Genomic DNA, 27,479 nt, shown 5'->3' with positions numbered 1-27,479 from the left:
CAAGGCAGCACGTTTCTGCCTTGTTAGCATTGTTGTGACCCGTACAGACCTCGGCTAGCAAACAAACTTTACCTGCCTTGGATCTTTCAAACCAACTTTTATTGACAACTTTCAACAGCCAGAACGGCCTTCAGGGCGTGTTTTTTTTCTGTTTTACACATACAGTGTGAGCACATAAATGGTGAGCTTTGGCTTTACATCACCATCGATCTACTCGTACAGTAGGAGTAGGAAATACACAACAACATTTCTAAAATTGTACAGTGTATGCCCAGCTTCAGTCTGCTGTAATATGCGTGAATATTTGTGTGTGACAGCTAACTCCACACGTCTCTTACTTTAAATCAATTTCCCTCTCCCATTGTTTTGTTGCTGTTATCACTCCTTGCTCATTCCCTTTGAGTATCACACTTAAGAGTAACTCCCTTTCCTTCAAAGAAACATTCTTTTAATTAGCTCCCAGGTTTTTAAAGAAGACAGGAGGATAGCAGGTAATTAGAGAGACCTGGAAAGAGCTTGGCAGTGACACTGACAGTGGAACAAAAAGGTGAAGGGGACAAATAATCCTTTCAGTCCTAATACAGTTAACTTCTGAGAATCGTAATCTGCATGTTGGGTTACTTTGACACTTCAGATAGGAAGCTGAATCAATGAGACATGCTTATTGAGCGGATTTATAAGTCACCAGGCGTGCACTGTGTTTTGGAACTTTCTGATAGGAAGATTACACCGTTATTAGTGTATTAAAATCAGTTTTGTCATTCGGCTCTTTGAAATGCATTCTGCTCTCTGCTGATACTTTCGCAAATAGTGTTCAGACCCTACGCTTATCTACAAAGTGCTAATTTTACCCAATTTCTCCATCAAAAAACAATAATGAATGGATGCAATTTGCACATTATTATCGTGACAAAACGCACTGATACGGCTCCAAACTAGATAAAAGGCACAAAACAACAATTGGTGAATTTGGCAGTTTAAACGGTCGATAAAAGCGAAGCAAAGGCTCACAATAAAAGCAATCAGTCTTTTTAAACTGGTTCAAAAGATCCATTTTGCCAGTGGGATGGTGCTCTTTGGGGGAAACAGGCTGTGTATGTGTGTTTGTGCGTGCTTCAGTTTTTTTTGTTGTGAGCATGTGATGTATAAAGTCAGATTGTGAGTGTCAGAGTAAAGTGCAGAGTAAAGGCGAGCTGTTTTTCTCTTTTTTTTTGAGCCACTTGTTTAATACAGATTCAATCAGGCATACGGTAGAGTGAATGTGAATGAGAGTCAGAGAAAGAAAACACAGAAGAGACAGGAAGAGAGAGTAAAAGGGCAAATGAATGAAAAAGAAAGCTTCAGTCTGTATCGAACACCCATCCCTCTGTGAGTGAAAGTGTTGTGGCCTGAAAACCAGAGCAGGTTTAGACCCTTACACTGTCCTCTGAATAGCAATGAAAAAATCCTTAACTTCTACTCTGGCGGAAGAAAGTGGATTTGACTGAGGTTGATGAATGAGGTCTAGTCCTTTTCAGACAGTGAGGCCAAACATTACTGTGCTCTATGGTAGACTTATTGTTTTAAGGCGCTGACACACCGTCAGACAATTTCGGGCCATCAATGAGCGTCCGTCGCCCTTGTTTTTGCGGTGTGTCCTGCACCGTCGGCTCTAGTCTGCCCTTGTCGCAGAGGTTTTTTGGCCAATACAGCATGTTGAATCAACGGCAGAGCCCGTCGGTGACAGAAATCCCTCTGATTGGCTATTCAGCGTAAGCGAATCAGTGCACGAGAAAAGAAACGGAAATGAAGAAAGCAAACAAACGAGTAAAGTCATGTACGTATCATAACAGCATCTATAACCGTCGCCCTCGGTCTTCCGGTTTCCCTTTTTGAATGACGAATACAGACTATCGCTTCCTGCTGGTAGGGAGAGTTATTTCATCTCAAGCAGACGCAGAACGTACGTGGTAGTTGGCCGTCGGCTGTAGTCTTTGTGGTGTGTTCGAGTGCAACTTTTTGGCCAAGACACAGGCGATGTGAGGTGACGCAACAGTCGGCCTTCGTCACCGCTAGTTCTTTGATGTCGGCATGGTGTGTCCTGGCCTTTAGATCTCTGTTTGTGGCATTGCAAACCAAACTGTCGTATGACTCCGAACTGTATTCACATGTTAAAAAAAATCCCAGAGTTTGTCCACCTGAAAGTCCAAAAATTCTACAGTTGGCACCTTTTTAAAATTCCCCACGGTTGCCGACTCACTTTGAAAAGAACAATCTCGACCCAAAACATTTTATCGCTGACATCTTCTCTGTCTAACCTTTCTTTATTGGGATAATCTAACAGAGATGAAATCTCGCTCTTCAAGAGTGACCTGCGGTACTCGTCTGAAGATGGTTGGATTTTCAGGTTGACCTTTAAGACTTCTGAAGAGCGGTCTATCCCAAGCTCAAATTTAAAAAGGCATATAAATTGTTCCTAGATTTAAGATATAAATGTGTAAATGTAGAAGACCTCACATTTAAGTGTCCGTTTAAACTATCTACATCCAATATACGTCCTATATTATACCCTTTATTTCTCTTTTTATCCACCTATTATCTGCGTGTCCTTGGATCTTTCATGCTGCTGTCACTCTTGATCCATCTCTTCTCCGCCAGTTCCCATCCTCCATTTGTCCCTCTTCTTCCTATATTAAAGCCTCCTTCACTGCCCTTCACTGCACACTTTGTCACATTAGCCAGTACATTAGCTCTGAGCAGCACTGCTAGCCATGGAGCTCTTTTAAGGCTTAGGTAGGTTTGACTAACATGTCAGGTGCCATCCCTCCCAGTTTCATTTGCTCGCACAGTCACACAGCTCGGTCTCAGACCCACCGCTGTCTTTGTGAACACACAAATTTCTAATAAAAGCCCTTTTTAGGGGGCCAAAGCTGAAACCTCTCTCTCAATGGTTCTGTCAGACTTTAAAACCTCTTGCTATAGTTATTTGCATCCATATTGTACATTTAGAGCATCTTTAACGCCAGCGGCAGGAATCAGACAGGGTCAGCGAGAGTAGGCAGACGGGGTCAGTGAAAGCAGCCAGAAACGAAGAAGCCAATAGAAGATGGCGATAAAAGAGTGTTGATCTGGTCCGGAGGTTTTCAAACTGTGAGTTGAAGGGGAGGGGGAGAGAGATGTGAGGGAAAGATACCATGTGAGGTGAAAGGAACAGATGCATGTCGGTGTTCTGAAAACAATGGGAAGATAGTTATAGTACTTTGGCTCACTTATCTGCACGGTCAGCAGTTACAGCAGCAGTGGCTGCGACACACAGCTCATTTAAGCAATTATGGTACTTTAAAACCTTTTAAAGGGATAGATTTGTTATGCTCCGGAGTAACAAAAGCGTGGACTCAAATGCAGCACACAACGAGACGTCTTAAGGTATGAACAAAAGAATATTTATTTTAACAAAAACGAGATTCCAGGTAGACCAAGGAGGCGAGTTCAGGAGTGAGCAGGCAGGTTGGAGCAGCCACAGCTGGCAGGTAACAGACCTGAGCACAGAGCAAACAAAAACACGAGATGAGTCCAAGAATTTCAAGACGAGAGCAACAGCAAGGACGAGAGTCAAAATTACTAGTGAGCCTGATTTGGTTTACTATACCACTGTGGGTGACGGTACGATCTGGCGACGAGTAGCAGGAAAACCGGGGTATATATACTGCAGGTGATGAAGATTTGTCGCAGCTGTTCCAGCCGAGCCCGCCCAGAGGAGGAGGAGGAGAAGGAAGGCCACACCTCCGACACACTGACAAACTAGACACACCAGGGGAAAACACACAAGAGACAAAAGGACAGGGAAACATAGGAAACAAAAGGAACTTCTAGACTAACGGCAGTGAACATAACAGTACCCCCCCCTTAAAGAGAGCCTCTAGGCGATCAACAAGGTTTCCCAGGATTAGCCTGGTGAAACTCCCTAACCATCCCAGCATCAAGGATGCGGGAACGAGGAACCCAGGAGCGCTCTTCTGGGCCGTATCCCTCCCAGTCCACCAGATACTGAAATCCGCGGCCTCGCCGTCTAACATCCAGTAATCGTCTGACCGTATATGCTGGCTGGTTGTCAATGATCCGGGCGGGAGGAGGGGGATTGGTTGGAGGGACCAGAGGACTGGTGAGGACTGGTTTCAGCTGGGAAACATGAAAGGAAGGATGAATCCTTAGGGATTTTGGCAGGATGAGTCTGACAGTGGCAGGATTAATAATCTTCTCAATTTCAAAGGGTCCAATGAAACGGGGAGACAGTTTTCTGGAGTCAGTTTTCAATGGTATATTTCTGGAAGATAGCCAAACTCTCTGACCTGGGATGTAGACGGGGGCCAGGGTCCTGTGACGATCCGCGATCCTTTTATTCCTCTCAGCTGTCCGAACCAAAGCAGCCATAGTCTCCCTCCAAACCTTGCGGCAGCGTTGAAGGTGGTGTTGCACAGATGGCACAGCCAACTCCTCCTCTTGTGCTGGAAAAAGTGGGGGCTGGTAACCTAATGAGGCCTCGAACGGAGATACCCCAGTGGCAGCAGAAGAGAGTGAATTATGCGCATATTCAATCCACACTAGCTGTGTACTCCAAGAGGAGGGGTTAGTAGCAGCAACACAACGTATGGCGGATTCCAAATCCTGATTAGCCCTCTCAGACTGTCCATTCGTCTGAGGATGGAAACCAGAAGACAGGCTGACAGTGGCTCCAAGGGCTTGACAAAAAGACTTCCAGACCTGGGAGATGAACTGAGGACCACGGTCCGAGACGATGTCCACAGGGATACCATGCAGACGAAAAACATGATTAGTCAGGAGTTCAGCTGTCTCATGTGCAGAAGGAAGCTTAGGAAGACCAATGAAATGAACAGCCTTGGAAAACCGATCAACAATGGTGAGTATCACTGTTTTACCATTAGAAGGTGGGAGACCGGTGACAAAGTCCAAGGCGATGTGGGACCAAGGGCGACCAGGTATGGGTAATGGGCGGAGCAACCCCACAGGCGGCCGATGAGATGTCTTTCCCCGGGCACAGACTGTGCAGGCGAGAACGTATTCCTTGACGTCCCTCTCCATTGTGGCCCACCAGAAGTGTCGTCTGAGGAGTGACAAAGTCCTACTCATCCCAGGATGGCAAGCGAACCGGGAAACGTGTCCCCACTGCAGGACCTGGGAGCGAACTGACACAGGAACAAACATTCGATTAGCGGGGCCAGTACCTGGATCCGGTTCTTCACGTTGAGCCTCCCGAACCGCTGACTCAACCTCCCAGGTTAACGTCCCCACCACCAAGGCTGCCGGCAGAATGGTGTCTGAAACACTTGGTGACTCCTCCGATGAAAACTGCCGGGATAACGCGTCAGGCTTGATGTTCTTGGAACCAGGACGGTAAGTAAGGGTGAAGTCGAATCGACCAAAAAATAAAGCCCACCGAGCCTGGCGGGAATTCAGTCGTTTGGCTGACTGGATGTAGGCAAGATTCTTGTGATCAGTCCATACAATAAACGGAATCTCCGAACCCTCCAACCAGTGTCTCCATTCCTCCAGGGCCAACTTCACTGCCAACAACTCACGATTTCCCACGTCGTAGTTGCTTTCAGCTGGGGACAGACGTCGAGAGAAGAACGCACAGGGATGTAGCTTCTTATCGGTCTTGGAGCGTTGGGAGAGGACAGCTCCCACACCAATGTCCGAGGCGTCAACCTCCACGACATACTGAAGAGAAGATTCAGGTTGCACCAGGATGGGTGCGGACGTAAAGCGGTCCTTTAATAAGGCAAACGCCTGATCCGCCTCAGGAGTCCAGCGAAAAGGAACAGCAAGGGATGTGAGCTTGGTCAGTGGAGCAGCAATTCTGCTGTAATCTCGGATGAATCGACGGTAGAAGTTGGCGAATCCAAGAAAGCGCTGCAAGAGCTTCCTGGAGGAAGGTTCGGGCCACTCTGCCACCGCCTTGATCTTGTCCGGATCCGGCCTCACCTGCCCACTCTCAATGATGTAACCGAGGAATCCAACAGAGCTGACGTGAAACTCGCACTTCTCCGCTTTCACAAACAGCTTGTTCTCCAGTAGTCTCTGGAGCACTTGGCGCACATGAAGCTGGTGTTCTGCGGGATCAGAGGAAAAAATCAAAATGTCATCCAGGTAGACAAACACAAACCGGTCCAAAAAATCTCTCAAAACATCATTAACCAGTGCTTGAAACACTGCAGGAGCATTAGTCAGTCCAAAAGGCATCACTAAATACTCAAAGTGACCCAGTGGTGTGTTGAATGCTGTCTTCCATTCATCTCCCTCTCGAATCCGTACCAAGTGGTACGCGTTCCGCAAATCTAGCTTGCTGAAGACAGTAGCTCCCTGTAGAGGTACAAAAGCAGAGCTGATTAATGGCAGAGGGTATTTGTTCTTCACCGTGATATTGTTTAACCCTCGAAAATCAATACACGGGCGGAGAGTCTTGTCTTTCTTGCTCACAAAAAAGAATCCTGCCCCTAGAGGCGAAGAGGAGGGTCTGATGAGGCCTGCAGCTAGAGAGTCATTAATGTAGGTCTCCATAGCACCTCTCTCAGGACGTGACAAGTTGTACAGGCGACTCGAAGGCAAAGTGGTACCAGGTAGCAGTTCAATAGCACAATCGTACGGACGATGAGGTGGCAAGGATAACGCTCTCTCCTTACTGAAAACCTCACCGACCTCATGATATTCAGGGGGCACAGCAGACAAGTCAGGAGGAACACAGGGCGGAGGGGCAACACTGATCTCTACAGGTGGTAATGCAGACTGCAGGCACGAGGAATGACAAAAACTACTCCATCCCATAATCTTACTGGTCGACCAGTCGATCTGGGGGTTGTGTAGCTTTAACCACGGGTGTCCGAGAACAAGAGGAGTCTTAGGGGCAGAAAAAACAAAAAATTGTATTAGCTCACGGTGGTTACCAGACAGAATGAGAGAAAGAGGCTCAGTGCGGTGAGTTACTAATGCTAAGGACTTGCCGTCTAAAGCACAGACTCTGACAGGAGACTCCAGGGGTTCAATGCTGATGCCAGCCTGAGAGACTAACTCAGCATCTAGAAAACTCTGCTCTGCACCGGAATCAATCAACGCTAACAAGGGCAAGGACATGTTACTCATACACAGTTTAGCAGGTATTTGAGTACGAGGTCTAGTGTTGGTGGGGGCATCAGACTTACTCACCAGTATCCCCACAGCTACTGGTGAGCCCGCTCTTTTGGGCGGAGAGGACATGCAGCAAGGAAATGTCCGACTTGACCACAGTAGATACATTCACCCGCTCGGATCCGTCTCTGACGTTCAGCGGGAGTGAGATTAGTCCGGCCCACCTGCATGGGTTCATCAGAGTGAGCAGAGGAGCTGGGACCGGAGCCGTGAGTCTCTGACGAGCCGGAGGCAACTCTCGCGAGAGTAGGAGTAGCGGCAAAGGAGTTCATGGGAGTGTGGGATTTGTAGTTCTTCTCCCGGCGTCTCTCCCGCATACGGTTGTCCAGTCTTATAGACAGATCAATAAGAGCATCAAGGGAGTTAGTATCGTCACGGACAGCAAGTTCATCCTTTAACTGTTCACACAGACCGTGTAGAAAAACTCCTTTTAATGCCTCGTCATTCCATCCAGCCTCCGCAGCCAGAATCCGGAAGTCCACAGAATACTCCGCCACACTTCTTTGACTCTGTCGTATGTTCAGCAAACGTTTAGCAGCGTCTCCAATACATACAGGGTGATCAAAAACTTTCTTCATTTCACTCATGAAACGATCATAGGACACAGAATTTATCCCTCCTCCTCCCAACATTGCTTCAGCCCAGTCCAGTGCTCTCCCTCTTAATAGTCCCGTAACATACGCTACCTTGGCCTGGTCTGTCGTGAAGGTGACTGGTTGTCGGGAAAAAACCAGAGAACATTGGAGCTGGAATCCTTTGCATCTCCCCAAATCACCGGCATATGGTTCAGGTGGAGGAACAGGTGATTCTCTGAGTGGCTGAGGCGGAGAAGGAGGAGGCAGAGCGGGGGATGGGGCTATTTGGCCTGAAATTGTCTCCAAACATTTTCCCATCTGAGACATTTGACTTCCTAAAGTTTGTTGGGTCTCTAATAAACCCTGAAGTAATTGGTGATGTTGTCCTAACAAAATATCGTGGCTGGAAACAGCCTTCTGAAAAACATTTGTGTCTGCTGAGTCCATTGTTAGGGCCAGATCGTTCTGTTATGCTCCGGAGTAACAAAAGCGTGGACTCAAATGCAGCACACAACGAGACGTCTTAAGGTATGAACAAAAGAATATTTATTTTAACAAAAACGAGATTCCAGGTAGACCAAGGAGGCGAGTTCAGGAGTGAGCAGGCAGGTTGGAGCAGCCACAGCTGGCAGGTAACAGACCTGAGCACAGAGCAAACAAAAACACGAGATGAGTCCAAGAATTTCAAGACGAGAGCAACAGCAAGGACGAGAGTCAAAATTACTAGTGAGCCTGATTTGGTTTACTATACCACTGTGGGTGACGGTACGATCTGGCGACGAGTAGCAGGAAAACCGGGGTATATATACTGCAGGTGATGAAGATTTGTCGCAGCTGTTCCAGCCGAGCCCGCCCAGAGGAGGAGGAGGAGAAGGAAGGCCACACCTCCGACACACTGACAAACTAGACACACCAGGGGAAAACACACAAGAGACAAAAGGACAGGGAAACATAGGAAACAAAAGGAACTTCTAGACTAACGGCAGTGAACATAACAAGATTGGGTGTTTTGAAGTGGGGTTGTATGAGGTACTTCTCCATAGTCAGTGTAGTACCTACAGTCGAGGACCGTGAACGTGCCCCCGGTTTGGAGAAGCAGACAGGAGTTACCACACAGAACCAAAGTAATGTACTGCTGTGGACGGGGCCGGCAGCAAAATGTATTTTAGCCACCTTAGAGAAAGGCCCACCTAAAAAAAATCAATATCAGTTTAAGGGTACGCTACATTTATAATATTTTCGCAGCTTTAACCTTGCCATGAGACACCTATACATTCTATGTTTCTGACGGGGAACTGAAGCAGTTGTATCAAGCTATGCTCTCGCCAAAGCAATGTAATTTTACCTCGCGGACCACGGGAGTTGCTGGTCTACCGCTGCCTCTATCGGTTAGTTTGTGTTATTTTGTGACTTTTTGTTAGTTTGGATTCACCAAAGTCACACAATAACACAAACAAACTAACGGATCGAGGCAGCAATTGGGGGAAACCCCCGTGTTCTGCAAGGTAAAATGTTTTTTTTAAAAGGAGTCTGGTGGCTTTGGCAAGAGCATAGATGGATACAACGGCTTCAGTTTCCTGTCAGAAAGGGCTGTCTCATGGCAAGGTAAACCGGCACTTAAATTGATATTGATTTTTTTAGGTGGGCCTTTCTGTTACATGTAGGTGGTCCCATCCACAGCAGTACATAGCTTTGCTCCCGTGCGGTAACTCCTGTCTGCTTCTCAAAACTCCAACTGTCATCTACTGTAGGTAATACACTGACTATGGATAAGTACCTCATACAACCCCACTTCAAAACACCCGAACTACCCTTTAATTCCCAAATACTGCAATTTGCGTAAAAAATCGTACTCCTTCTCAGAGTCAAACACAGAAACGATGCACGTATTTTTAGTTTCAGAGTGACTCGCACTTTCTGAGGCGATTATCTCAGATGTCCATCGCAAATAAAAGTCCATGACTCCACTTAGAATTCAGAAAAGATTTGTTAATTATAACTCTGGAACTTGCCAGAGAATCATCATGTTCAGTATCAAAGTGATAGTTGCCTGTACATCCATCGGTATACTGCAATTAGAAACTGCTAATAGTTCATTCGGGATACTTTTAATGCTGTCAATTTGCCAAAATGTAAACAAGTATAGACTAACAAAATGGGGCTGAAGTTGTAGCCTACAGCGTCTCGATTTTGTCTGAAGTGTCAGAAACCCCTGATCTCGTCAGTTGTTGCAGTCTTCCTCTTGAAAACTGAGTGACATTCCTGTAAAACATATGTACACCTTTCAATGTATTACTGTATGATATACCATACAGTTGAAAAAATAGTTTTAAATAAAAATGTCCATAAAACAGTCACCTTTTTAGAGCTTACGATATTCTTCGTTTTTATGGAAATATTAAGTAATGCTGGGTTAAAATACTCAAATAGCACCTTGGGATGATACCCAAATGACTGAGATTGGGTCAAATAGAGAAGGGAGACGAGTAGAGCTGCCACCGGAGGCTTCTGATCATTCAGCCTTAATGAAAAGAAATGAGTGGGCAGTCCCAAGACCCCTCTGGACATGCAGAGGACTGTCCAGTCTGCCTGTCTATAAATGGATCTGACAGAGCCAGCAGCTTGGTAGAGCAGAGCACTTGGACGAGAGTTTTACGAGGAAAAGTTTCAGTATGGCTGCAGGTAGTTAAGGGTCACCAGGGAGCAATATATGCACTGCAGATTTAGTAATGAGACAATGCACTGGATCATATTTCATTATGAAATATAATATTCTATAGACCCTGGAGGAAACTTTTTGTTAAGGGTGAGACTGTTAATAATGGAGGTTCTACCTCTCTCTGAACGAGCTGCCGGTGTGCTTGTTCCAAAAAGTGGAACAGCAGATTTGTTTGTCAAGTAGGTAATTACATTTACCTGACATGAGCTCATCATGTACTGCGAGTGACAAGATGAAAGTTTACATAGCAAAATGACATATTTTTGGAAAATGTTAATTGAACAATTGATCAGTGTCATCAGAAAATGAAAAAAATTAAAGGGGACCTATTGTACTTTTGTGCTTTTCCCTTTTCCTTTAACGTGTTGTATAGGGTTTTTTTTGTGCATGTAAAAGGTGCAAAGTTACAAAACCCAAAGTCCAAGCCAAAGGGAGTTACTCTCCCCCACAGAAACACTGATCCTGATCTATCTAAAACGCCTTGATTGAAGTCCTGCCTTGTTTTCCGTAACGTAATGATGAGGGCTGGGACGATTCACCTATCGTGATTCGATATGTATTGTGATTCTACATGAATTGCGATTCGATATTACGATTTATTGTGATTTCTGTTAACTTTTTTAACACTAGATCGTGGGAAAAAGTTAAATCATACACTTTTTCTAAATTGATACAGTAAAAATGTTCAGAGATGTCCTGAAGTCAAATATATCAGTCATTTTTTGAACATTAAAGCATGCAAACATGTTCTAGTAGAAACCCCAAATAGAAGTATGCACCTGAAAATTAGCATAATAGGTCCCTTTAACAACCAAATGTCTAAACATAATGTCATACTTTTTAAATGTTGGAGATCTCATTTAGGAACAAAACTTTTTGAATTCCATTACGTTGACGGCGGGCCGACACACATGCCCTTCGTCATTTTGTAGTTTTCTAAAGAAACCACTTATCTGCTGCACTGAAGGACAACAATAGCACACCAACATATTTTGAGATGCACTCTGGAAAAGAGGGCAGTTTTGGGTTTTTTAAACTAACAAGCAAAATAAACTGTCTGTTCATGGGCAGATAAAATAGCTAGCGAGTTAGAAAAGACATACAATGTAATTGGATGCAGTAATTTTTCGGCTTTGTGGGACGATAACATGACCGCTCAATAGACTGCAAAGCTTCTAGCCTGCTGAAAACCTTGCGACAGCTTAAAAGCTCTGTTCTTTTGTTATCTGTTTGTGCTTTTAAGGATTTGCTAAAGCAGATGCATTCTTCCCTGTGATTAAAGGGAGAATGCTGTATTTTTCTCCCCAGAATGAATCGTGAAGTTGATACCTTTTATGGTTCATGCTTTTCTTGAATATAGTTTTCTCTTTTGTCTCTTTCTGCACATGAAGCTTGATGCCTATCAAATACAATCTGTCTCCCTAAAACTCGTTTCCTCATAGTCTTCTAGTATTTTCTGTATATCACAAAGTCAAAGTTACAGTTTGTGTCCATGAATCACAGCAGCAGGCCCATACTGCCTCGGCTCGGATCAGTTCTGTCACTTCAGCCCAGCTACTACTGACTTGTATGAATGACTTTCCATGAGTTTATTCATACAGGCTCCACTGTATATATCTGTTAGTCTTTATCCGCCTGTCTGTTTGTCAATCAATCTGCCAATGAAACCGACGGCCTGCTTATCTTTCTTCTCTGCCAGTGTCTTGATCTGAACATCACTAGAGTATCTATCTCACTTTTTCTGTCTCCCGCTTGAAGTCCACCCAACTCACTATCTACAGTAGCACAGCCTTCCTTATATGTCACTCAAAAGTTCTTTTATGTTTTATGATTCATGCATGCACACACATACACACATTTTTTTTCACACATTCTGCCCTCTGCCATCCATTAAAGACAGTTGCTTCAGGATATGGCCTTGCACCTCCTCTCTGCTGTCCCTCTCTGCTGTCAGTGTCTCTGGTTGGGCCATTGTCATGCATATGTCACCTTATGTGTGTGTTAGGGATGCAGGGTAAATGTCAGCTCACCAAGGCCCTGCGTCACCACGAAGCTTTGTGGGTTTTTTGTCTCTTTTTGGGGTGACGTTATCTTATATATTGTCCCTCTATGGCCGTTATCATTGGCCGTTTTGTATATTCAGTGTGTGTTGCCGCGCTCGCATTCGTGCGTTTGCGTAAGCCCATGAGAGAGTTTGAGAGTCCACCCTTTACCTCTCATCATCTATTCTCTCTTTCAACCTCCTCCTCAGTGAAACAAAACACAGCCGTCCTCAAAGTCACATTCAAGAACAAACGTCTCTCAAACCGGCACTTACTGTAAGTGTCACCTCCTCCTCCACAATACTCCTCCAAGGCTCCGGCGCCAACCATTTGCAGAATGCTAGAGCTGTGCCATTTAACGGCATTAGCAGGGGCCAGCGGCATTGTAGCAACATTTCCACGGTATCCCACATACTTAACCCACTTGAACCCGTCGGTCTCCTGAACGCAGTATTTGTCTACCCTGATGGGTGAGTATGTGCCGGCCTCTGAGATGCTTGGTTAAGTGCCACTCCAGTTCTGCCTTGACTACCGAGGCAGAACTCGAGCATTGCTGACACAAAACATTTGTACTTGTGTATGTGGTGCTATTTTTAAAAGGCAATCAGAAATCTGTTTATTCTCAATTATAGCCTTAAAAAATGTTTGAAATTGGCTCCAGTTTTCAACAGGTAGGATGTTGAGGGCCCTGGTGGGGGGCTGATAATATGCAAATGGATATGGGGAAAAAATATAAACACATTTCAATATAATGCAGTCCAATGCATTACAATCCGGGGTGTAACGGTACACAGAAATCTCTGCAGCACGATAATATTTAATTTAAAATGGTAATTTGACACACATTTCACCGGTTTGAAAATTGCAGAAGCCATATTGCGATTTCGATACAATTTTGATTAATTGTGCAGCCCGAATGCTTTCATTTTCATTTATTTTGAACAGACAGCGGTGCAAGTGTCAAAGACAGACAGCATCCTCTTGCTGGGGTCTGAGATTCTGTACACTGGCAACTTTAGTAATCTATTTTCATAATGAAAATAAAGAAAATTTCAAACATTTATGTATTACACAGTACGAACACCGAACAAACAGTTTCCCAAAAGGAGTAGGTCACATTAGGCGATGAAAAGCATGCTATGAAATTGAAAATACAAAATACAGGTTGCTTTGGCACATCTGGGTGATGCAGTTGAATGTGCATTAGGTTTATGTGCTTCGCATCAGCAAATGAGATTAACAAAAAGAAAGATTGATGATGTTTGTGTTCTTGGACCCTTTATCCAATTTTTTTTGGAAGACTTGGCCTGGATTTGAGAATTTGGGTAATGCAAGGCTTTGGTTAAGGTTAAGGTACACCTTTACTCGATTTGTTGATTGACAGAAAACCCCCTTGGGCTCTGGGAACTTTTGTGTTGGGCAATTTCCTTTTACAATTTTCCCACAATTTTTAAACAAAATGGTCAATAAAAGAAATAATTGATTAATTAATTGATCAATTATGAAAATAATTGTAAGTTGTAACCCCAGTAAACTTTGAGTTTAGGTATGCAGTTACATGTACCATGGTCAACATTAGCCTGGAGACAGGGAATGCATAATGCCCCGAGTGGAGTCCAAAGTGTGTATACGATCACATCTTCTCATCTTGAGTTCCTTAGAGCTTTACAGAGGACAAAGAAAAGGGGAATTAGAAAATAAAACAATGTGGTTGTATATCCTTTTTTGTGTGTGTGTGATGGAAAATAGTCAGGAGTTTGGAGTGCATGTGTTTGCAGATGGATCCTGCCGCGTTTAAGTGCTTCTCTCTTAATGTCACCTCCATCAGTTGTGCCATGTGTGTGTGTTGCATCTCTGTGTATGTGTGCCAGGATCTGAACATCTTCTGTGTAGAGCTATTCCCCCTTCTTCAAAACATTTCAGTTGACATTTTCCACACCAGCCACTTTTAACCACAAACTAATTCACCACCGTTTTCGCAGGGAGCCGTCCTCCTCTAAATGTAGTGCCAGCAGCATCTTAAGCACCTCTCAGACAACATTCAGTCCTAATAAAAATGTTCAGACCTCCATTCCGCATGAAGACGAAGTGAATGGATTTAGTAATAGCAGACTATTTCACTCTGCTATCTCTCTGTCTTCCTGCCACAGCAAATCCCAGAAACAAAAAATCAAGACGTCTTCTGTTCAGTTTGTCCAGGTGAAGGAGTTGATTGATAGGAAGAGGAATTCTGCCATTTCCAGCCAACAAAAAGAGGGAGAAAAAAAACGAGGGATGAGTCTTTGTAGCTGGGATGAAAGAGAAATAGAAGGTGCCTGTCAATGGGGGAATGGATGGAGACTGATGAAAGAGAGGAAACGTGGGGGAGATAGAGGCTTAAGAGTGTCTGTCAGTGAAGAAGGGTTAATAGAAAACTGTAAAAGAGAGATACAGTAGGAATGAGTGGATGATGGAAGGAATGTAGAGAGGATGAATAAAGAGGAGAGGAGAGGTTTTGTCAGCGGGAGGAATGACGGGATGGAAGGAAGAAAAAAGAGGAGAGGATGATCTGTCAATCACTACTGTTGGAAAGAAAGAAGAGACTGAGACAATATAATGTAAAAAATAAATAATTGTATGTATGTGTATGGCTATCTGTAGATGCAGGTGGTGAACCCCACTGTGAGCCTTGGCCTGTCTGCTAACTCTAATCTGATAACAGAGCCACTCTATTCAGTATCAATCTGGTCCTGCACACACACACACAACCACAAACACACTCTCAGACCACGACCCAGACAGTTCTATATATTGTAATATCCCTTTTATTAATATGTGCTTCATAGACCCTGTTAGTAAACATGATGACGTATTTTTGTGGGCAAAGCGTAAAGTGGAGGCAGAATAATTCTCTGGACACTTTAGCTAACGCTTTGTTGGCTTGTTTTTTAACAATGGCTGAAGGAAATACGAGTGTCTCTTAATATGTACAGTCACTCGCTCTCTCTGGGACCGCAAATGTTGAGAAAGTTAACATTAACCAACGGGACTGGATTGGCCGACCTCTACACGCTGACTCAATGGCCAGACATTTACACACTTGACAGAGAAACCAAGTGTGCATAGTAAAGAGAAACTGAGGACGTATAAATCTTCTGATACCTATAACTGTCCAGCACAAAAAGTTGCTATTCCAGCATTGGCAACAGCTGCCTGCACTGCAGCAAAAGTCAAAAAGAGTCTTACAATATCGCCAAAGCGTTCCAGAGATGGAGAGAAAATGTTACTAATAGTTTAGCTTCTGCTAATCGCAGCCAAAGGCTCACTGTTGCGGGTACAGTTAGCAGAAGGCTAAACTATTAGCAACATTTTCTCTCTATCTCTCTAATCGTTTAGCCTATTAGCAAAGTTTTCTCTCCATCTCTCTAATCGTTTAGCCTATAAGCAACGTTTTCTCTCCATCCCTCTAACCGTTTAGCCTATTAGCAGCGTTTTCTCTCATCTCTCTAACCGTTTAGCCTTCTGCGTGAGTGGTAAGCTCACCTCTGCGATGCAGCAGCTGTGACGACTACGGTTAGCAGAAGGCTAAACTATTAGTAACATTTTCTCTCCATTTCTTTGCTGATATTGTAGCTCACTAGAGCCTCGAATCACAGTTTGTCCATCTCAGGTATGCAATAAAATTTCAAGTTGAAGCCATACTCCTTCGATTCTGACGCCCAACAACACAGCAAGATGACATTTTTTTCGATGTGTAACGTCAGCCTGCTACTCTGAGCTGCTTCGTGTTTGCCTCCAGTCTTTCCTTTGTTTTCCTGCAGCTACCACCGTGACATAATCATGACTAAAAGGGTCTATAGAATACTAGCATACACTGATTATAGCTTTTGTGTGATTGCTACTTGCTGTACAATTGTACCAATACCAACATGATGTATATATTTTTTTCTCTGCCATTTTCATTCTAATAATAACTATTATTATTGAGATTACTTACCGCATTGTTTTGTTTTTTTCATTGCAACACCATGTGAAAAGAAACATTGACACACGCCTGAGTTGTGAATATCATATAGCCATACATAATGCCCACACAAACACAGTCACGCATGCTAGCTCACATATTTCTGTCTCTTTATGTCTCTCTCTTTCCCTCCTTCCATCCCACCTCTCCCTCACATCCATCATCTCCAAGGCGACCACCCTGTGAAAGCACAGGCCACATAAAGATTAGCTCTTCTCTCTCTTGTCCCTGCCCCCCTTCCTCCAACAGTCTCTCTCTCTCTCTCTCTCTCTCCTTCTCACTCTCTCTCTCACTCTCTCTCTCTGATCTATATAACACTCCATCGGCATCCAGCTAAACATCTCATCCATGCTGCTACACTCCACTGACCGCCATCTCTGTAACCTATAATTGATTCGTAAATTGTGACAAAGGGACTAACTACATGAAGACTAAGGTGTTGTTCTGTAAATGGAATCATCATCTTCATTATCATATTGTTTGATATGTAAGCTGCTCGATCTTACTGACACAGGTTCATTTGATCTTCAGTTTTTGTCTTATTAAAAGAATAGCTTTTTCGGGGGGGGGGGGTCTTTTTGTTAAAAGAATATTGTTTTTTTTGCTTGCCCAGTTTGAGACAATCTCATGTCTGTGTGCAGTAGTGCAAAACATGTCTATGAAAATTATGATAAATGTAATTGACTAGCACTATCACTGTGGCAATGGCATTATGTTGCTAGGGAGGGATGTCACAACCTGGCTCTGAAGCCATGACAAAAGAGTGTATGCGTGTATGCATGACTGCTGCGTGTAGTGTGAGGTAAACATGTTGCATGGGTGAAAACTGGAAATAAAAAATGTGACTGAATCTATTTAAGATCAGTCTGACAGCACTACAAGGAAGAATGAAAATATAATGATAGGGAAATTAATAATTTGGACCGATAGATGTGTTAAATTGAAACAAAATACAATATCCCACACAGTTGAACAACGTTTTATTTAACAGTTAGTAGAAACAGACAGGAAATGTATGGAGAGAGTGAGGGGGATGAGATGCATTAAAGGTCCCCAGCTCGAGACTTTGCGCTTTAGACCACTAGGCAATGGGAGGCCCGGATGGTTCTCATTTAACTTTAAATACCCCGAATCTAGCTGTTGAGTGTCAAATACTCTCCCACTGTAGTCTTTATAGTTTTATGTTTTTCTCCATCATAGAGTACAAGTTCAGTCAAGTTCCGGACATGAGCTGACGTGGAATCGTGACAAGGAAAAGCGTTCGCACGGAATCCCCATGAAGGGCTGTGTCTGATGGTATGACATCACTTTGGCCACATAAATCACGCTTTAGACCTCTCCTTATTCATATTCTTTTTTAAATTCTTTTAAGTCTTTTTCAGTAGTTTGAACATTTCCTGGTAATCCGTCCAACAGTTTTCTTAACCTGAATTTGTGCCAATCTATTTTGTAGATGTACAGATACTTGACTGCATAAGTGACAACTTTCAGTCTGGTCCAAGGTGGACCACCGGCTGCCAAGTTGATAACATGTGGGTGGCAAAATTAGTAGCTCTATACAGTACATTTAAGTTTGCCACTTGCTTAAACCCATTGGGAAAATCTGCCCTAAAATTATCTGCTCGCTCTTAAAAACGTCTTTATATCCAACTTAGTTATCAGATGTCTTCTCATTAAATGACATCAGTGACTGTACCTAATACATTAAAGCAGCAATGTGTAGGATTTGGCGACATCGAGTGGTGTGGTTGCAGAATGCAACCAACTGAGTACCCCTCCACTCACTCCTCCCTTTCCAAGACTACTGTAATGTGAGCCACAAAGTGCGAAACCACGGTAACGCCATTTGCCTCCCTCAGAAGCCATCCTTACCATAATAACACTACTTTAGGAGCAACGGAGGTCAGACGGCGGCTGGCGGTACCACGGTTTTGCATTCTGCGGCCTCACTTTACTGCAGTTTCACAAGCGTTTCAGAGAACTACGATGGCCTTCAGGTAATGTGAAAACTCTAAAGGCTCTCTCTAGAGCCAGACTTTGGTTTGTCCGTTCTGGACTACTGTAGAAACATGGTGGAGCAACATGGTAGACTCCGTGAAGAGGACCCGCTCCCTATGTAGATATGAAGGGCTCATTCTAAGCTAACGAAAACACAATGATTCTTAGTTTCAGGTGATTATACACTAATGAAAACATAGTTATGAATATTATTTCCCATTCCTGCAAATGGATCCCATGAAATGCTGCACACTGTTCCTTTAAATCAATGACTGTATCTTTAGCAGTTTGATGTCTGATGAATTACAGACAGACTGAGCAGTTGAATGCTTCTTTACAGCAACTAAACTGACTGACTAAACCACTATATGACTGAATGAATGAGTGGTGTGAATTGTTCAGTCAGTCAGTGCGCCTAACTAACCAACTAACCAACCAACCAACCAACCAACAAACTGACCAACATACAGACTGAGTGAATCAACAGTTCAGTTGGATCTCTGTGTGTAACTAACTAGCTGACTGACTGATTAAGACGCTTCCTCAACGGACTGACTGATTGACTGTTTGGCTGTCTTACTGACTGTGTAATCAGTGAAAGTCTGTGTGTTTATAAAGCAGCCATAGCCATGGCCACTCTGCGAGCGTCTGATTGACATCCCTGCCTGGCAACTGTCTCCGTTCCTCCAGAGGGAGGGAGAGAACTGAGTGCTGTTAGCACTGAGCAGAGAAGACAGTTATTGATTTTCTACTTGTCTATTATTTTTGTTTTTCGCAGAGAAAAGGCAAGTGAGCGAGGCGAGTGTGTTTGTGTGTGTGTATGTGAGTGAGCGCCTCCATACATTTGATGCAGATGTGTTTACATGTGGGTCTGCTGTCAATGTTGCTCATTACCTTATGACTGGGGATGTGTGAACCTGCACAGCGTGTGTGTGTGTGTGTGTGTACACTGTTGATTCCTGGCCAACAAACACAACGATCTATCACACTGCTCACTAATTGGATGGAAACTGGCAGGTGGACGAAAACATGTGTTTGTGTGTCTATATGCTGTGTATCACTGCTTTTTCTGTCTAACCTTAAAAGACACTTTTCAATCTCAGCAAGAGTCAGTGATAATGAAGTGAAATAGTTGGTTCAACTTTACACTTTTTGCACTAACAGAGTGTAAGAATTAGTTCCAAACTATGTGAAGAGAACGCATAAAATGAAGAAACAACAAATCTCAATGTGGTTATTTTTACCTCACAATAAAAGATAATATAGATGTGATAATGTAGTACTTAAGTAGTACATAATAATACAAGCATTAGGCCAGTGTTCATTTTGGTACCTGATTTTGTTTTAGCCTTATATTTTTGACGGAAACAGACGTTTTAGTCTAATTTTCATCAGTGAAATTTTAGTCATACATTTTTAATTTTTAATTTCAAATTTCTTATTTCTTCTCAGCGTTTTGAGGCTACATGTGTCTGTGTCTTTGTCATGTACAGTTACCATGGTTACATGTGTTGTTCTCGTCCATTGCGGGGCTCGTGGAAAAGGCACCGTTCTCACACTCAGTTTCCATGTCACTCTGCTCTGCCGTAATAAAATGACAGTTAGTTGTCACTTCCAAACTCTGTTGTTTGAACAGAACCGCTTTCTTTCTGTCATCAGCAGTGAATCATTCAGAAGCTGGAGTCACTCACCTGTTCACTAAAATACTGCTCATTGTCTGGGTTTAGCTTGAGACGAAGAATCAAAAACATCAGGTGGCGTGATATTTTTTTAGCGAACAACTAGGGGAAGATTTAGATGGTTGACTGCCGATATTATTCCTGGAACTTACTCACTCCTCTTGATAGCAACACAAAGGATAGCCGACTGAGAGTTAACGTTTACATTACGTCCATATCCACGGCACTTGATAATATTACATAAGCTTATCTTTCTATAAATGGTGTGCTGGCCTGCATGTTTTTGTAGTTTGTCCCTGCAGTTTTGTTCTTGTCTAACTCTCAGTGGATTTTAGAGGAATTTAGTCCATCCGTCTGTTTCTTCCCAGGGGCGATTTTAGACTCTTTTTAGGAGTGCTCAAGCACACCTAAATTTAATCTCAGCACCCATAAAAAAAGAATTATCAAACCCTCTGAGACCGCTGACATTACTGTCTTGAAGAGGCTGTAGTGGGCTTGACGCTAGAGTGATATTGGCATCATATGAAACTACAAAAACTAAGGAATACAGCTTGTCTGGAAGGAGGCTAAATAACGCTCCAAATTTAGGCTAAATTTTGGCGAGGGAAAACTGGCATGGGGATTTTCAAAGGGGTTCCTTGACCTCTGACCTCAAGATATATGAATGAAAATGGGTTCTGTGGGTACCCACAAGTCTCCCCTTTACAGACATGCCCACTTTATGATAATCACATGCAGTTTTGGGCAAAAACCATGCAGTTTAAATGTGTTATTTTCGCCTATTCTAAAAATGGTGTATTTGAATATTTCTGCATTCTGGGGTCCCTAAACAGTCTTGGAATTGCATAAATTGGGAATCACTTGAAAGCTGAGACTCTTGTGGATTCATTGAGCCCAAGATATTTTCACCATTGATGCAGAAAAAGCAGAAAGCATAAAAATTCAGCATAAAAATTCAGCAGAATGCAAGAAATGTAGGGTTTAACGCTCAAAACTTTCTGGGGGAGGACCTAGAGTCGCCCCTGTTTCTTCCAAGAACCGGTAACGTCAGATAACATTACAAACAGAGACAGATACTCAATGCAAGATGCTTCTTTAAACAATAGATATTACTGGACCTTCAGTCTACAACATCCAGATGATTTACTGTAAATGTGCTGAACATAATATTAGAAGCAGCTCTCAGTATAGCGCAGTACAATTAAACAGCACCACAAACTGCATCCTCCAGAATGACCATAAAGTTGAGTCAGCACCTCTTTAAAACAGTTTCAACAAAAGCTGAACATTATAACCTTCATGAAGGTAGGATTTATTGCAGCACTGTTGGATTAGGCTGCGTTTGCTTTAGCTTGGTGTACCTAATAAACGGGAAACTGAGTGTGCGTCTTAAATTCAGTGCAGACCTTGGGCTAGAATATTTGGCTGCCCTCCCTGCCCAAGGTGCCGTGCATAAAAAGCTTTTCCTGTCTTTAAATTATCCAAGTGTGGATGGCGGCAGTCCAAATTTGGACCTGGGGCACCAAATTGAACTGCGTGTACCGTGGGAGGTGCTAGGGGTCAGTTTGAAATCCAGGAACCACTTCATACACTATGCATGAGGCATAATGTCCCATCGCGCTGCTGTATACGAGTGTGGCAAATACCTACACACACTGCCGCCGCCACACACTCACACATGCAGGCACCTGCACACATGTTAATGCGTGCATAAACTCCTGCACACACAAACAGAGCCACTTTCACACACGTTTTCATGCACATATGCAGACACACACCGTCCCCCTTTTATATCTGGGGGACGTGAGTGGAACAGTAAAGCTAAATCCCCTTGTCACATTTGCCGCTCATCTCCAATTCAATGGCACAGGCTGCGATGCCCTCGGATGCACTTGGCAAGTGAACAGCTAACCTGCCCGCCAGCATGTCTGCCTGCCAGCCGAGCACCGAGGTAGTTAGCATGCCAACTAACCCACCCAGCAGCCGCAAGTTAACGCTTCACTAACCCTGGGTCGCCCTGTGTCTTTCTCTGTGTCTTTGTATGTGTATTGACGCAATATGTGTTTAGTTGTACCCTATAGTAGGCTGGCTTTCTAAAACACAATCAGCTATCAGTGTTTCTTACATCAACACACAGACAATTCAAAATAAACTTCCTTCCATCCATCCATCCGACACCATGCTGGAATCTTTAGCACTGTGTTTTCATTTTTAAAGGGGAACCCCACCTAAATTAAGAATTACAATATGTTATTTCCATGTAAAGTTGAGCTTCTCTCTCTCAAAGCCAGAAACCAGAGAAGTAAGTCTCAATAGGGTAGGGTATAGAGTCTGGAGCTGCTCCATAGACAATGAATAGGAGACTGATTTTGTGGACCCACAGAATGTTTTTTTTCTTTTTCACACCCAAATGAGCTTTATTATATTGTAGTTTTCTCAGTTGTGAAACAGAAAATGCACCCATATACTCAGAACAGTCCCTCAGAATTGTCTATGGAGCAGCTCCACACTGTATACACTGAGTTTTAGCACTATCGTTTTTGGATTTGGGAGAGTTATTCATGTCTACTAATATTTTTGGACTGTCTTAGACCATAGGAATAACAGGTATGAATTTTGAAAATGGTCATAGTTCCCCTTTAAGCCCTCTGTCCCAACTTCAGCTTGAGTTTATTATTAATTTCTCACTGAGGTCATATATTTGCATCAGCTAAAACAAGACAGGGAAGCAAACAGTACAGAATTTACACTGCAGCATAAATAATGCAACCATGCAAACATCACAAGCTACAGTAACAGTGCTTCTTGTTAATTAATTTAATAGCTAAAGGGATGAGGGGTTGATGGATGTTTATTGATTTGACCTTATTTTTGGCTGGTGGTAGCGAATCCCTGAGGCAAGAGGGAAAATTCTTCTTAAAGTGACTGTTCGGTGGTCACAGTCCAAAAAACTAGTTTTCATATGCGAAGCTTGTCTAGTCGGCATTAGAATAAACTTAAAATGATAAAATATCAATATTACATACGTGTGGAAGTGAAGAGTTAAATGGCACATTAGAGATGAAGATGATGTAGATGATAGTCTACGTCAGAGGTGGAACGTAGTGGAAGGAAATTTTGAAATCAGACTGGATAAATTGTTCGTAGCCCAGTTAAGACAATAGTTTCATGTAAGTAGGTATATAAAAATCGCTCTATGGCATCACCTATTGCTCCAAACACTGCATAAGATGCAGATACACACCTCACACACACACGTTACCTCCCTCTGCTCCAGTGCTTTTCGCTGTGCAGACTAATAAATTAAATAATGTTCTTTTCCTTCAACTTGTACACCTGCAACCCTTATTCTCCCTCATCCATAGTCTTCTTCATGAGCAGTCTTGCCTCGTCTGGTGCTGTCACTTCAGCGCTAAGCATTGGTGCCATGGCAACAGTACTGAGTCCTGATAAGCAAAAGGCAGTTACAAGCTCTTGGATTTTGCGGTGAAATGACAAAATAGAATAAAAGCAAGTAACTGAAAAGCTCTGAAATGACTGAGATGCACTGCGTCTATAATTCCTACAAATGTGCCTCAGTGCGAATACAGCACATCATGTATGTTTCCTTCTCTTACACTCTAACGATTGTTCCTGAGAATTGAGCCATGTCTCCAAGTTAGCGAGGATCATCTCTCGCAGTCAAAGGGCCCCAAAATCAGAAGCCATGGCTTCAGGTTCTTTTATGCTTTTCCTATGTATCAAAAATAAAGCTGTATGCTCTTTCGCTCTCTTTTATTCTCTCCTGTTTTAAGACTGGGCATGTAGTCGGTGACAATTATAATTTAATAGTCAGTAATATTAAACTGCATTGTAAGTATCAACTCTGAACATTTACTCAGGGAAGACTTCAAGGAAGACGATTTAGATAGATAGATAGATAGATAGATAGATAGATAGATAGATAGATAGTAGGATTGGGTCGGTGTAAAAAATGTTCACACTGGTTTGATATCAAGTCAAACACCGGACCGGCCTGGTATACCGGTGATCGCACTTGACTCAGCAGCCGCTCACGAGTGGAACATAATGAGATTGAGAGAGCACATGAATGTGAGTGTAGCGACTCCAGTCCACTTGATGGTGGTAATGCACCTCTAAGCTGGTTTGCTAAACGCCAATAAACACTAAATAAGAAGAAGCCAAGAGTGAAGTGGCATCACGATCAGCAGGACAACTTACACGTTGCCTCTTCTATGTTTTTTGTCTCTCTCGTCCACATGGTTGACCGGTATAGTTTGGTAGAAAAAAAATTGTTCCCATGTGAAACTGCTCACAACAAGGTCTGTGAATTATCTTGAATAACTGGGTCATGATTTCTGGAAAGAGACATTGCTGTTGAGTTTTTCAAATGTGTTTGAAAAGCGCCATCGATTAGATTCGAGAGAAGGCGCAAATCTCTACGGCAACTCACACCATCCATCCATCCATCTGCAACCGCTTATCCCGTTAGGGGTCGCGGGGGGGCTGGAGCCGATCCCAGCCGACATTGGGCGAAGGCAGGGTGCACCCTGGACAGGTCGCCAGTCCATCGCAGGGCTGACACATAGACAGACAACCATTCACGCTCACACTCACACCTACAGAGTCCACAATTAACCTAACCTGCATGTCTTTGGACTGTGGGAGGAAACCAGAGTACCCGGAGAAAACCCACGCTAACACGGGGAGAACATGCAAACTCCACACAGAAAGGTCCCAAGCCGGATTCGAACCTGCAACCCTCTAGCTGTGAGGCGCCAGTGCTAACCACTGCACCACTGTGCAACTCACACCAAAACAATCTAAATTGATAAATAGCATTAAAGGTAATAGGACAAGTATGGATTTGGGATTTTGGGCTGAACTGTCCCTTTAAGCTTTTACACCGGACCAGACTGGCAAAAAATGGAAATTGAACCAACTCTAATAGATAGCTCTACAGTCATTGTATGTAGTCTGGGTGAACACCATGCTAGTGCCCTTCTAGCTGGAGCAGAAATATTTGTTGGACTCTACCTTCTAGTAGGAAATGCTCTTTGTTGTCAAATGTCTAAGTTAGGTTTCAGGGAAATAGAAGAAATGCTCAGCTTTCCCGTCGTAATATTTTGATATTTAGAGGTGATTCTTTCTTGCCATTTGTTGTAAATGTGCCATGTGACTCTTTGGCTGCTGTGTTTTTGTGTGAGGGACTTGGTTTCCCATGACACATCCTGACTTTTTGTGAGTTTCCCCTTGGGTCCCTGTAATGTAAATTTGTAATTTGACGGTTTCTCTTTTCTTTTCTACCCTCCCCCCCTCCTTGTCTCCCTCGCTCCTTTTTCAGGGCTCGCTGACGAATCACGGCTGAGAAACCCCAAAGAAAGCAGGAGCAGGAGGAGAAGAAGAAGCCAAGAAGGAGAGAGCATATCAAATCCGTCCATTTCTCGCCTCCCTCTATCCATCCGTCCATTTATTTATCCACGATCCCTGAATAACCCCCCTCCTCTTTCCCACTCACCGTCCTTCTTGGTTTTTGAGTGTATTATCTTGACATGTCACTCCAGAGTGTATGATGTGTTGATTTATTGTCATGTTGCGGCGGCACACCCCTGCCGTCGCTGAAATAAATCCCAGTGATCCGCTGGTGATGAGACTGCAGGTTGTGTGTCTTGTGTGTGTGTGGCGCGGATGGCTGTCTCTTGTCACGGCACGCTAATAATGCTTCCACCACTGAAAATGGGGTCGTGTGCACCCTTCTGACAACGCTGCGCAGGCCCAGGGGCTTGATTGTGTGTCGTGCTCATGGTTTTATTAAGAGAGAGAAGGGAAAGGAAATGAGGGATAAATGAAGTGGAGAACAGATGAATAGTGTGCATGTATTAATATCTGTGTGTGTGTGTGTCTCTTTCATGTGTTTTTCCCACTATAGTGAACCCGCGTACGTACATGTCGTCACATAAAGGTGCTTGCGTGAATGCATGCACATGAGCAACACGCCGGACAGGCCACATATTGTCCCTGCTAGCTGTGTTTCCATGGTGACAGCAAGGGTCGGTGCGAGCAGCAAGGTGTGGAGGAACGTTCCAGATAACCCTGAAGGTCAGCTCACAGAGCTTCAGCTCGCAGCACTACTCTGTACTCACACGGGGAGAGGGTTAAGTGTATGTGTGGGTGTGTGCGTGTGTGTGTGTCTCAAAGAGCGTGACTCAGTCAAGTCAAGATGCATTTCCACTTATATATGGACATGGTTGGCCACCCTCGGAATGACAGTGGCTTGTTATCGCACACACACACATACATATTTCACACAAACACACAGCGGACACACACAGAATATTAATGGACTTATAATATACCCTCATAGTTGTTCCTGGATATAAACACACATTCACACAAGTGGTAGTCAATGTGAACGTAGAGTGTAGTTTGTTAATGATAGCTGTGAGGAGTGATCTATTGATCACAGTTTGACTCTGACTACGACACCGTGGCATCGATCACGACATAACATTCACAGCGCCACTGACCGATCCATACAATATACGCCCTATTATAGAAATCTACTAAAGTGAAATACTCAGACCGATGAAATGGATTTCGAAGTGTGTGCGTGTGCGCCCGTGTGCGTCTGTCAGTCCAGTTTTGTGTGTGTGAGCCACAAACTCCACGTCCTCACCAGGGATTAGGCAGCTCTAACCCAACAGACGTGATGCACACATATCACCTATATTAAAGCCAGCACCATATTAGAGGTTTCAGCTAGTGACTCTCATATCCCTCCTCTCTCCCTGACATTTCTTTACAAATACCAGCCTCTATTCACTCTGTTATTGCCTTCTCCCATTCAGCAATTCTCTGATTAAACAAGCTCCTGAAAAGCCCAGGCACCGCTATCTGCCATTTGGCTTTTATTAGAAAACCCACCCCCCTTTAATTAAAGTGGCTGAATTACAGAAATATCAGGGATATTTCACCAATATATGGGATAAGAGAGCACAATGGGTGAAAAAAAGCGGAACACTGGGCTTTATGAGATGTTTTGAATGCGGTTTGTCGGCGAAATGAGATAAACACAATCTTGATGGTTGGGGCGATGTTTGTTTTTTTAAGGAGAACGAGGTTTGTTCCATCTGAATGTGCCTCATCACAGCTGAAACTCTCTGTGCCTGTAATTTTTTTTTTTTTTAACAGAGTTTCTTAAGAACTGGATTTTATTTTTCACTCCCCTCCTCCTTCTCCTCCGACTCTCAACCCCGCACCTTTTCAGTGCCATGCCTTTTC

The 27,479-nt window shown here is 43.6% G+C and overlaps 1 protein-coding gene across 3 annotated transcripts in view; it reads left to right on the top strand.

The window, feature by feature from the left end:
* The window catches only part of chchd6b (coiled-coil-helix-coiled-coil-helix domain containing 6b), an 80,119-nt gene extending 54,263 nt beyond the window's left edge, over positions 1 to 25,856 (top strand). For all 3 annotated transcript variants that reach the window (XM_074629489.1, XM_074629479.1, XM_074629499.1), the window contains one exon: positions 25,543 to 25,856. In XM_074629489.1, coding sequence (XP_074485590.1) covers positions 25,543 to 25,566 — 24 coding nt within the window. In that variant the 3' untranslated portion in view covers positions 25,567 to 25,856. The remainder of the gene's footprint in view (positions 1 to 25,542) is intronic.
* The last annotated feature ends 1,623 nt before the right edge of the window (positions 25,857 to 27,479 follow it).

Source organism: Sebastes fasciatus, chromosome 1, assembly GCF_043250625.1.
Source record: "Sebastes fasciatus isolate fSebFas1 chromosome 1, fSebFas1.pri, whole genome shotgun sequence".
NCBI classification, from domain to species: Eukaryota; Metazoa; Chordata; class Actinopteri; order Perciformes; family Sebastidae; genus Sebastes; species Sebastes fasciatus.
This window is presented reverse-complemented; position numbering and strand designations above follow the sequence as displayed.